The sequence below is a fragment of the Lycium ferocissimum genome, chromosome 2 (assembly GCF_029784015.1).
Source record: "Lycium ferocissimum isolate CSIRO_LF1 chromosome 2, AGI_CSIRO_Lferr_CH_V1, whole genome shotgun sequence".
In the NCBI taxonomy this organism is placed as follows: Eukaryota; Viridiplantae; Streptophyta; class Magnoliopsida; order Solanales; family Solanaceae; genus Lycium; species Lycium ferocissimum.
Window position 1 is genome coordinate 59,482,797 of NC_081343.1, and position 12,741 is coordinate 59,495,537.

Consider the following 12,741-nt stretch of genomic DNA (forward strand, 5'->3'; position numbering starts at 1 on the left):
CGAATAAATTTTTAACGTATAAATAATCTCAGTGAAACTTAACTAGAGATGGGGAGGAAATAAAATCTCCTGCTCACTCTCAAACTTATAAATGAAAGGAGTTAAAAGACATGTATAATATCATCTCTTAAGATCTATTATTTGAAGATTGCAATATTTTTTAAAGCTACGAAAGCCTATAATTAACATATGGAAAGTGAGGCAAATCAATAATATATCCATTTTTTTGGTAAAGGCAGGGCAAAAACATTGTTTTTAACTAAACTAGGAAGATGCAATTAAAAATATAAGGGGTCGTTTGGCTTGCCGCTTGAGGACAATTTATGCGGGGATTAGTTATACTGAGAGTAGCTGTATTGAGATTAGTTATGTTGGATGTAGTTATTTTGGTATTAATTCTTATTGATTATTTAGTTTGTTGTTAAAAAATAATATGCAATGCATAATTTTAAGAAGAAGTTATTTACAAAAATACCCTCCACATTATTTAGTAGCGAAATAGTTTGAGGGACCTCGGGTGTAACTTTTATCATTTTCATTGTTTTATTCAGAGATAACTAATCCTGATATTATTATTCCACCATATAAGAGATAACTTATTCCGATACTAATTCTAATCCTGGTATAACTTATTTCAAAATTAATAAACAAACAAAGAATAATAGAATACTAAATTTTAATTTCAGAATTATTTATGCTTATCCAGGATTTTATCGTAAGAAATTGAAGCCATGTGATTTATATGTCCTTTTCATTAGAGTAGAAGCTAAAAATTGAGTAGTGAACGGAAATTCCACGTGAGGAAATAGTGTGTGCCAGACTGGAGCAATGAACAAAGCTCTTTATTGACTGGCGTATTTAAAGGACAAATTTGTAAATACCGCCGAGACAAACCCGGGATTTCCCTAGTGTTAAGCAAAGAAGGAAATACTAGAGAGAGAGAGAGAAATATAAGAAGAGAGCAGAGAGGGAAAAGAGGAGAGAGAAGACTTATTTGTCTGTTTTGGTGTTGCCTTTGCCTTTCGTTGTTGATCGAGCCTCTGCGCCGCTCCGGTGCTGAGTCTCATCGGATCCTTTCACTGTGATCCGATTTATTCAATCTTTGGAAAAAACCCTTAGTTTTACTCTTTTTATAATTTACTTTCAATTTTTATTGGTTGATCAATTTCTGTTTCTAACTCTCTTTTTTTGTAGAAAATTTTGATCGATTTGAATGTTTGTTTAGGTTTTTTCTAGGGAGGAATAATCAATCGATTTTTGAAGTATAGAGACTGATTTGAAAACCCTAATTTGGAGGCCGTCATATATATTTAGAACGAAACCCTAATTTGAATGGCTACAGCTACTAACCCAACGCCGACATCGGCGCTTCATCCACTAAGGAATACTAACACCGATTCCGGCGCAGCCTCTCTCGGCAGCCCCCGGCGATCTCCGGCGGCGCGTGGCGCGTGGACTCAGATCGTTCGCGGCGGCGAATCAGAATCTCTGATTGCGGCAACCTCTTCTTCTCCTCTTTCTCCTTCGTCTTCGTCGGAGCAGATCGTTAACTCCTCTAATGATCGCTCGCCTTCTAAAGTTGCTGGAAATACCTCTTCGTTTTCGCCTGAGGATGCTGTCGTAGAAGCACAGGTTGACAGCTCCGATAATAGTAGCAATGCTGCTAAGAAACCTGTGTGGAATAAACCGTCAAACGGTGCTGTTGAGGTTGCCAGTCCGGTAATGGGTGCTGTCTCTTGGCCTGCTCTTTCTGAGTCTACAAAGGCTTCCCCAAAAGCTGATTTACTCAAAGCTTTGCCGGAGGGATCAGATGCTTTATCACAGGTTATTCTCATTGCATGTAATTCCTAATAGTGTTTTTTATATTGGTAAACTCCTACTAGTGTTTCTATGCCTGCTTTACCCCTGTTGGATGGTTGTTTCCCGAGGTTCATTATTGTATTGTATGCTGTTGTAACTCCGTTGTTATATAACCATGAAAATACTCAATTTTTGTAACCACGGATTTGGTGGTTTTTGCGCGGTTACTTATTTCATTTACTCATTAAACCACAACAGACGATACCACCTATCCAAACATTGTATACTATACATTGTGAAGCCATGGGTAACGACCATCCAACCAGAGTGTTAGTTTTATCCATCTATTAAGGTGTTGTTGATGCTTGTATGCCTATCATTCATTGAGGTGTTGTTGATGCTTGTATGCCTATCATTCATTGAGGTGTTGTTGATGTTTGCATGCCTGCTTTTATTTTTATCATTTATTGAGGTGTTGTTGATGCTGACTCACCCTTGCACCTGAAGAAGTGTTCTTATATTTCAACAAGTGAATAGCTCATGATATTTGAAGAAGCTTACTTGTCCATATGTTCGCATATTATAGGGTACAGGAATGACATTTCCACCTTCTCAAAAGCAAGTTAATCCTAAGAATGTCAACACTAATTCAACTCCAAACCATGCTCCCACCCGGCAAAGGTCTATAAAGCGTGGTGGTGGTAATCAAAGCAATTATCCATCATCGAATGGTGGATTTCCCCAGCAGCAGCCACTACAGGGTTCAGTGGTGGAAATAACCCAGAATAATTCTGGGAAATCCGGTAATTCTGGTGCTGAGTCTACTTTGAGGGTCAACAATCATCGAGATGGAGGGCAGCGGGGAGGATTTGGATCTCAATCCCCTGGTGGTAATGAGCATCAACAGCATCGGAGTTCTTATAGGAGGGGGAATGGTGGGCCGCATCCCCGAGGAGATGGCTCTTATCATCATGGTTACGGAGGCAGGCGTGATCAGGAGCGTGGTAATCAGGATTGGAACCCCAATAGAAGTTTTGGTAGCCGAGATGCCAACATGCAACCTCAGAGAGGTCCAACTGGGCCATTCTTTCGTGGCCCACCTCATGCTTCTCCACATTTTATGCCGCAACCCTTGCCTGTGCGGCCGCCTTTTGGGGCTCCCATGGTTTACCCTGGTGAGAGTGTTATAGTTGGTGTTCTTTTGTAGTTATACTAAATTTATCTGTACTTATACTTGAACCAATATGCAGAAGTTCCGCCTCCTGTTATTTATGTTCCAGGCCTACCCACAGATCCTCTCAGAATGCCTATGATTGCTCCTATGCCGCCTATGTTCTTTCATGTTCCAGATACCCAATTGTATTCTAAAATAGTGAGCCAGATAGATTATTATTTCAGGTGGGCGCTTCATTGTTCTGACTAAAAACAAAAACAATCTTCATTGGTCTCTTCTTGTAATTGAATCTTTAGATGGTTGTTTAAACATTATCGGTAGGCTAAACTCTGTGGACCCTGTCCTTTGTTGCAGTAATGAAAATTTAATTAAGGATACATTCTTGCGGCAGAACATGGATGAACAAGGATGGGTTCCAGTTAATCTTATAGCAGGCTTCAAAAAAGTGAGTTAGTTGGAATTAAATATATCTTCTCATCAATTGAATTATGTTGTTTTATGTTATTGTGTATATTATTTCATGATTATTCTTTTCCCATATAATTGGTAACTCGTAATGTTTACATAGCTCCTGGTAGATCACTCTGTCTCTTCTATGGCCGGGAACTCGTAATAAAAGCTGTATCTTGCAGTATTCTGTTCCTATAATTTCTGATGGAATTTGAATGTTAGATATTTCTAACGTTAGAAATCATTGCATATGTAAATCTCATATGGTTGTTGTGAGGCTTCTGTTTCACGATTGTTAACACTACCATGCAAAGAGCTAAACATAGTTTTGGTTTGGAATTTGGGGTCATCTGTCTGTTGACACCATTTATGCCCTTGCTGGTAGGACAGACTACTAGAAGCCGAGGTAAGTTAGGCATTACGCAATCCCATTTGTGAATAATGGAAGGATTCCAGGTAATATGCGTGCTTAGACTAGTGAATATCTTTTGTTGATGGTGACTGATGTTCCGTGTTGATGGTTGGACGATTTCTACGTTCTTTCCTCTTTCAGAAGCAGATTGTTTCCCCCCTCTTGTAATTGTCTTGGGTGGTCCCATTCCAGTCGCGAGGTTGGTGCATTCAACTGCAGAAGGATTCAAAAGACCCAAGGGCCAAGACTAGGGATGGCACTTCTTGATTGCGGAAATTGCTTTGTACGGTGTCTCTGTAAATGAACTTCTAGATTTTGTCACTGGGTTGGATCATGGATTTATTGCGTTGAGAAAAAATGGTTAAAGAATGGAGTAATACTGAAAGTGATTCTGAAGGAAGGCTGATTGAACTCAAATGAGTATATTAAATAGCGTTCAGGCAATAAACTTAGTATGTCTTGACTATGGAACTGGAAGTATGAACGCTAATGGTATGGGGAAGAGGAGGCAATTTTAGTGGTAGTTGCTAATTTAAACTATGGAAGTGCCATTGACAGGATTTCATCAAACTTATGGAAGAGTACAGATTGAGCCTATTTAAAAGGTGGTTTGCATATTTACTTATCAAAAAAAGGTTTATGGGGGGTTGGGGGTGGGTTCCCTGGGGGAGGGGGGTCTACACATTTGGAATTTTTTACCTGATTGGATTGGAATAAGTTGAAAAATAAGTCATGGGTTGAAATATGATTTAGGAAACATGATAACTGCTTCGACAGGGTTCGTGATATAAGTCTGAAAACCTATTTTTCTTTAAAACTAGTTTGACTCTAAGCCCTGTTTTTGGGAGGGAATATTTATTTAGAGGCCGAATTGAGACTTATGATGTCTTTAGCCTTCCCAGTGCTTCACCAATACTTATGTTGTCTTTAGTCTTCCCATTGCTTCCCAATTTGAGCAAATATTGCAATGGGTGGCGTGCCTATCATTTCCAGCACTTCTATTTGTGTTAGTTTCTATTATGCTCTAGGATTCAGCACTTTGTGTTTTTGAGAGTTAGGTGACATAAGATGGTGTTACTTCCTGAGATCTTGATCTTTTTTTGATCTATGGTAAAGCACTATAGATTTTCAGGTTTTGGAAGTAATCTTGTATGATTTGCCAGGAAGACTCTGGTTCTTTTCCATAGATGTAGTGCTGTTTGCTGTGTGATGTTTGGAACTTGGAAGTCTGGGTTGATTAAGTTTTAATTCTTCCACTTCTCTGTTGTGAAATCTGGATGTGGTAACTTGGAACATATGGTTCGTTTGCCAATAGTACTGATCTGCTGGAAGGAATTGGCATGGGTAGCTAGTTTAGCCGCATTTACATGCTTGAACATCTGTTTATCTTTGCTTGTACTGTAAAACTACATTATTCTTTGCTTATGCTGTAAAACTACATTATTCTTTGCCATCTTTGCAGGTGATGCAGCTGACAGATAATTTACAGCTAATGCTGGATGCTGTGCGTTCCTCAACAGTTGTAGAAGTGCAGGTATACCCTTATACATATGGTTGTCTATGTGGCTAAGAGGGTGTCTGGATTGGCTTTTTAAAAGTAGCTTGTACGCTAAAAGCCATAAGTTGGGAATGCCCAACTTTGGCTTACTTTTTTACTTGCCTAAAAGTAGGTGCTTAAAAGCACTTATATCTTTCCAACACCACAAAAAGTAGAAAAGAGCTTAAAAGCCACTAAGCAGTTAAAATAAGCCAATCCAAACACCCTCTAAGAACGTGGAAAATACTTTTAAGATTCAAGTAACACTGTAAAATTTCTCCAGTATTACTTGAAGTTGGCTTTGTTAGTCTGTGCAATGGATGTGACTAGTAATTATATGGAGAATTGGACCCTATGTAGGATGCTCTAGACTGATAGAGTTGCGTTTAAGTTAAGTGTATTTAAGCAGTTTTGCTTCAAGGTCCCTGCTCTATCGAAGTATCCTGGAACTATTTTTTTTTTTTTTTTGTACGGGATTTAAGTGTCTTTCTTTCTTGCCTCGCAGGGAGAAAAGATAAGGCGAAGAAATGATTGGATGAATTGGGCCATGCCGCCGTCAGTTCAGTATTCAACTGTGTCAAGTCCTCTGTCTCATAAAAAATCTAGTACTGATTCACTTGCAGAGCATTTCCAAAGTGTTGTATTTGATGAGAAGACAGAGCAATTCACATATCATAGTAGATCATCTTCTGCCGAATTAAGTAGCTCATCTAAACAGTCTGACAATGAGATTGGTGAACAAGCTGTTGCTCAGCGTGGGCGGCCAATGCCATTTGGAAATCCAACTAATTGAAAATCAACTTCATTTCATGGTGAAGAAAGGAAGCACATGGTTGGTGAATATTGTGCTTTATTATGGAAACAACGAGTTTGGTCTTTGCCAATGCTGATGGACAAAGCATGAAGGAAATAGAAGGAAGCACCTAAAAGGGTCAGGAAAAAGAGAATATTGAAATAAAACATACTTGATAAAAGAATCATGTTGACTTTTAAGCTGGCAGCTTGAGTTTGTTTGGGATGTATATTTTTTTGGGATAAAGTATCTTTTACTATCATGTTATGTTGGTCGTGTGTCGTGGTGGTTACGTTAGAACCAGGGGGAATTTTGATTCTATACTTCCCCATTAGCCCCTATGCTGTTTGATTTTATTATCTTAAGATTTGGGGTTAAATCTCCTAGCTTGCAAAGGAGGTAAGCTTAGAGAAAGGAGTGCATGTTGCTAGCTTCTCATTTTAATGACTCAAAAAAAGTCTGGTATTGTTGTTTTGTGCTGCAATGCTGTGGCGACTGCAGTAGCGCCCGTTGACATGTGACTATGGTGTTATATCTGGTACCTTTTCTTTTATAGCCCTAAAGACCATCTTTTTAAGTATGTGTTCTTGTTGCCCTTGCTGGGAAACATAATAGGGATCTGTACTCGACTGATATACTCGGTTCTGTTTGAATTCTGATGAGCTATATAACTTGTGTGCTTTTGGTGCTCTGTTTCATTAGTATTTGTATAATTCATGATTACCTGGTATGATACAACATTACTTTGCCTCTTAGATCATCTGGGTAGCGCTTTGAAAAGATGTGAAAAGGTTAAAAGAACCTAAAGTAGCATCCACATTCTGACATCCATAACCTGTCTTGATCACTTCATTGCGTTGTGGCTTGCTTCTCTATTAATTAAAGCCTAAGAGAAGTGGGGGAAGACGCCCTCTAAGAACATTGTGATGCGAGAAATGGGTGGGGAGATCAAAGAAGCTATAAAAAAGGCTCAAATATGCCATTTAACTAGCGAAAATGGCTCATTTATGTTACTTTGTCAATAGTTTGGCTCATTAGTCCCATCGAACTATCAGAAATGACTCATTTATGTCATTCATTAATAATTTGATTTATTTATGCCATTATCTGTTATCAAAATGACTTATTCATGTTATTTTTTATTAACGCCGGTTTTATAATTTCCAATATGATACGTGGTCTCTAATTAAAGGTCTACGTCGTTTAATTAAATCAGTCCAATTTTAAATTTCAAATTAATAAAAAAGATGACTCATACACTCGATCTACATAAATGAGTCAACCTATTGATGAGTGGCATAAATGAGTCATTTCTGATAGTTCGATGACATAAACCTATTGATGAGTGACATAAATGAGTCATTTCTGATAGTTCGATGACATAAACCTATTGATGAGTGACATAAATGAGTCATTTTTGATAGTTCGATGACATAAACCTATTGATGAGTGACATAAATGAGTCATTTTTGATAGTTCGATGACATAAATAAGTTAAACTATTGATCAGTGACATAAATGAGTCATTTTCAATAATTTGATGGTATATTTGAGCTTTTTCCGAATAAACTATAAAGAGAAATTGCTGCTGCAAGGGGACGAGCAATCGTTAGTCGAAGGTACAAATCTTACAGGAGTAAGAGGTTGTCTGCTTAAAAGGATAAAAAGTGTTTTGGAGTTTGGTTGATAGGTTTGTCACGGATTGTATTGCAATTGTTAAGATAAAGCTAAATTTGTCGAAGGGGGTCCATGACTTAAAATTTTATTTGCTACTAAATATTTAAGTATTTCAGAGAACGTTTAACAGAAGAATTCAAAATACTCTAGTAGAGGTACTTCAAGATAGGCAGAATTTTACTGTCATTTAGTGTATATTTGTCTTTTCCGATGAGCTGTATCTTCTGAGAAATTGGCACATAGTTCAATGACTTTAATAATATATACTACTCCAGTAAACAATACTCCTAGTAGCTTTATAACTTTGAATTAACCCATCAACTTTTCTGTTTCATGCTTTTCCTTTCCGAGGAGAAAGGGAAAAAGTTAAGGAAAAGCCCAAAGCATTAGCGAAATTTTTGTATGTCTCAATTACTTAAGTGTCTCTCAACTTAACCTCTCTTGCTTTAAGTTACCATTGTCGGGACAATAAGAAAACCAACAATAATCTTTGTTACTCTACTTTTTTCCTTCTAATGTCAATATATGTGTGAGAGAGTTTGAGACAGCAGATGCTTAGATCAACGGATGAGAGGTTTTAGATGATCTTCAAACAAAGATCTTTCAAATTTTGTTTAAGTGGAAGAATAAGCAATAATCCTACTTTTGTATATTTCGTGCTTGTATGGATAAAAAGATACTATTGCTTATTTGAGTAAATAAATAAAAACAAACACACACCCAAAAAAAAAAATGTAAATCGCATCTAGGGGGAGTTCTGTTGTCCTCTGCAAAGGGTGAACAAGAAACTTCTCTTTTTTCTCTTTTACTTAACTGGCAGAAAACGATTCCTCGATCTTCAAGTATTGTAGAGTAGTACTATCTACAAATTAGAATCTTGGAGATAATGGATTGCAAAGACAAGATGAATATACAATAGAAAGTGTAATCTCTCCTTACTTGAATGTAAAAACTATGTTTTGCGTAAAACTGTAAATATATTCGAAGCAAATCAATTATATGCACTTCCTGTGATATTTCCGAATTTTTATTGATAAGCGGCAAGTGACAGGTGTAATATGGAGAAAATAATGCCATAGTTGTGGTAATAATAAGTAAATATAATCTTTACAAATGCTAAAAGATAGTACCATTGAGAAAAAGAAGTAAACACAATATATTAACGTTGACTCGTTATCCACTTCATGATTCAACTAGAAGCGCGGTTATATCAAAAAATTAACTATGATAGAAGAATTAATGTTAAAACTATAATGAGAAAATAATATCTAATTAATTCGATGTTTTATTAGAGAGAAATATTTTCCTTCTTGATGTAACTTGAAAATAATCAAATAAAACAAACAAACGGAAAAGAGAGAGAGCAAGACAACTTAAAGGGTCATAGTCTTGAGATAGCTCATGCAACAAAATTGCCTAACATACATTACTATAATGTATCAGTCCGAATTAAAAATTCATGCCTCATCCATTTGTATTTATAAGATAAAAGTACATCTTGTATAAAGTAAGTCAAAGATACAAACAATGAAATTTCATTTTCTATAAAGATTATTTAAGTTATATATAACTGGATTTGACCTTCCCTCTATACTAATTTTGGCAATTGTAGAATAAAAAGACAATTAGATTTTTTTCCCCCTACATATTCAAGCTTCATATACTATGACCACACATATGACACCATCACTTTCATTATAACTCGAATAAAACAATTTAACATTACCAAGAAAAATATGGTAATGGACCATGATCTTTCCTATATAAATTAGACAACAAATGATATAATAACTGAAACATGACGCACCAATGGATTAAAGAAAAAGAAATTAATTTTAAAAGCCAAAACAGAAAAAATGAAGATCACATGATCCGCCAACGATATTGAGAGAGGGTGCAATAGAGGATTTTTTTTTTTTTTTTTTTTTTTTTTTTTACAGTAGAGACATTTATAGTAGTACAAAGAAATAACAAAAGGAATTTTATTAAATTTTAGCTTACACTGTTCCCTTTAGATTGGACGGCAGATATAATCTCATGCCTTCATATAATAGTAGTATAAGATATATTTGACTGATATTATGAACACTTGGAAATAAATGGCAAAATTCCATTCGAAGTTGACCTTGCTGGAGTGGTAGTAACATGTTTGATAGTTGGTCTTTAGTTACAGGGTATTAGGGAACGTTATCACTCAATACAACTTTAAGACAAATGGTTACCATTCTCGATAGAATTTTAAGACAAATAAATTATGATAAAGAAACTCCCGTTTATCTAACTGTTGATTTTCCTTGTACAATTTTTCATTGTCTTTCTTTGTTACGACAATAAATCAAAGAAATGATAAAAAATAAAAGCAAAAAAATTAAATAAAGATAAACATGTTTCTTAACCAAAGAGAGATGCCTCACCACCTAACTTATGTCTGTTCAGATTGAACTTGGACACATACACTCCACCTTGTTTATCAAAAAATCTATCTTACTCAGCTAAATTTTCTCAATTTTCATATCATGTCATAGTCTCAAACTCCTCTTTGAATAATTATGAACACTTCTGAAATTTAAAATAATATAAAATGAAGAATTTGAAACCAGTCATTTAAATTGTCCGGAAAAAAAAAAAATTATAACCGTACCTTAATATAGATCCTTTCACAATTCAGCTCCATATATTTTGACGAAGAAATGGTCCTAACCATCATAAGAAAAAAAAAATGTTATTGCAAGAGAAGCTACTTCAGAGTTTTGGTAAAAGTGTATTTCAACTATGTTCCTCATATATTTCCCTAAGATAAGGTTCATATATATCTCCAAAACATAACTCCTCAGACGTGGAGAGAGTAAAGTTTTTTTGCTTTTACTAATGAGTTTAATGCCCATTAATCACATTAACATAATTAAAAAAGTTAATGAAAGGACTTTTAATCTTTTTTAACATATCACATAAATGAGAAAATAGAACAAAATGCCAAAAAAAATAGAAAAAACATAATTGTGTTTCTTGACCAAAGAGAAGTATCACATCACCTTATTTATGTCTGGCTTATATTATACATAAATATTTAAAACCTAAGTGTAATCAATACTTCCTCCAGATCAAAAAGCGTGTCCACTTAGCCATTTGCACACCCTTAAAAAAATACTAATTCCTAGATAAAAATAGGTAATTTGACTAAATTGCCCCTAATTAAATAGGTATTGAAATTTGATCACATAACACTTAATAGGAACAACTCTGGAAAGATAAGGTTAATTCTTTCTTGATTTGATAAGTGAACACTCGTTTTGACCCAAGAAAAAAAGACTAAGTGAACTCTCTTTTTTAACCGAAGGGAGTATAATTCATTTATTTCCAATTAGATTCTCTCTTTTTCTTTCATCTGTTGATTAAGATTTGTACCATTAGAGTCTGGGAGATTTTAGTCAAAAATCTTTGGCTTCGTTCTTTAAATGTTCAGGAGTTGGTGCCACAATCCACGAGTCACAAGCAGTCCAGCACATGTTACTACCCAATGGAATTAACGCTGATGCCTGATACAACCCCCACGCCACCCCCACCACCATATATATTCATTATATCAACCCAAAATTTATGTTCTTTTATTTTTAATTCTTGGATAAGGAGTCTTTCAGAATGAAGATTATATCCAGTATTCAAGTACATATTCAACCCGATCACTCTAAGGGTGAATCGAGCCATAAATGGCGATTTTTGACTATCATTATGAGTTTCTAGCTAGCTGCTGCCATTTGCCTGTTTACTAATGTAGAAAAAAGTAGTACAAAGGAAGGAACGTGCACATGATTTAGTAAAGTTGAAGTCTATGTATGGCGGATTTGCTACCTGTGCCACTACACAATTTTGATATACTTTGTATGCATAGAATAGAACCTTAATGTACCATTGGAGTCCATTTTTAAGCATTTCGCATTTTCTCTAACTATAAACTATTTCCCATTTACTATAAACCACAGCATTATAATGTTAGAATTTTATTAATTCTAATATGTGGCCCAATTAATGTAAAGCCCATAATTAATATTTAATAAAGAAAAAATCTCGTCCGTTAGATCGGTTACTTGATGGACGTACCGGATTTAGTCTCAACTCCTATAAATTGGTCCTCCCTCCACCCATTAGGGTTACCACAAAAAAATCTCTAATCTTTTTCCATAAGTGACGGCTGTGGTAACGCAAACATCAGAAAAAGCGAGGAGAGAAACCGCCATACAATTAATGCTTCCGCTTTCGTGATAATGTCTTCCGCATCAGGTATGTTTTCCGCATTATCTCCATGTAAGATTATTGTGTTCAAGATCCCGTGTGAATTAAGTTAATCTTACATGTGGTATCAGAGCCTGGATATTTGAACCAATAATCTTCGTAGAAGGAAAACATTATTGTGTTGAATGTATAATAGTGATTACAATATTACTGTATTGCTCTTAAAAATCACGCTACGTCGCCGGTAGTGATTTATTGTTCAAAAGGGCTTACATGTTTTGTTGTTTCTATTGATTTGCCCAAAAAAAAAAAAATGAATCTATTTATTTATTTATTACGGAAGAAAAACAAGATTATTATGTTAAAAGATTAGAACGGGAATCTTTGAAGATTTGTTTTCGGTAAGAAACAACAGTAGGTCCAGAGATCAATATGGCTTGGCAGCATATTAATTTTGAAGATATGACTCTTTGATCGGTCAAAATTTTTCATATACTGGGTTAACTTTTAGTCGCTAAAAGCCAAAACCATCTCAGAACCCTTTTTTTTTTTGTTCAACTTAAGTTTGGCCTATTACGTCACATCACCGTTCAGAGAATAAAGTTTCATCCTTACATCTTTTGAATTCATTATTTTAATAATTGCAGTCCCACATTATGAGAATTCTG

The 12,741-nt window shown here is 35.4% G+C and overlaps 1 protein-coding gene across 1 annotated transcript; it reads left to right on the plus strand.

The window, feature by feature from the left end:
- Window positions 1-902: 902 nt before the first annotated feature.
- Window positions 903-6,746, plus strand: LOC132046410 (la-related protein 1C). The gene is made up of 6 exons (XM_059437034.1): window positions 903-1,824; window positions 2,387-2,975; window positions 3,051-3,198; window positions 3,329-3,419; window positions 5,299-5,370; window positions 5,879-6,746. The coding sequence occupies exons 1-6, from the start codon at window positions 1,333-1,335 to the stop codon at window positions 6,164-6,166; spliced, it is 1,680 nt and encodes a 559-aa protein (XP_059293017.1). The 5' UTR covers window positions 903-1,332; the 3' UTR covers window positions 6,167-6,746.
- Window positions 6,747-12,741: the final 5,995 nt, after the last annotated feature.

What these genes read in the sequence shown, in the direction of transcription:
- LOC132046410 (XM_059437034.1), top strand. Translation starts at nt 1,333, where the DNA reads ATGGCTACAGCTACTAACCCAACGCCGACATCGGCGCTTCATCCACTA. An exon ending in TTATAGCAGGCTTCAAAAAA is followed by an intron (nt 3,420 to 5,298) that starts GTGAGTTAGTTG and finishes CCATCTTTGCAG; the next exon opens with GTGATGCAGCTGACAGATAA. An exon ending in CAACAGTTGTAGAAGTGCAG is followed by an intron (nt 5,371 to 5,878) that starts GTATACCCTTAT and finishes CTTGCCTCGCAG; the next exon opens with GGAGAAAAGATAAGGCGAAG.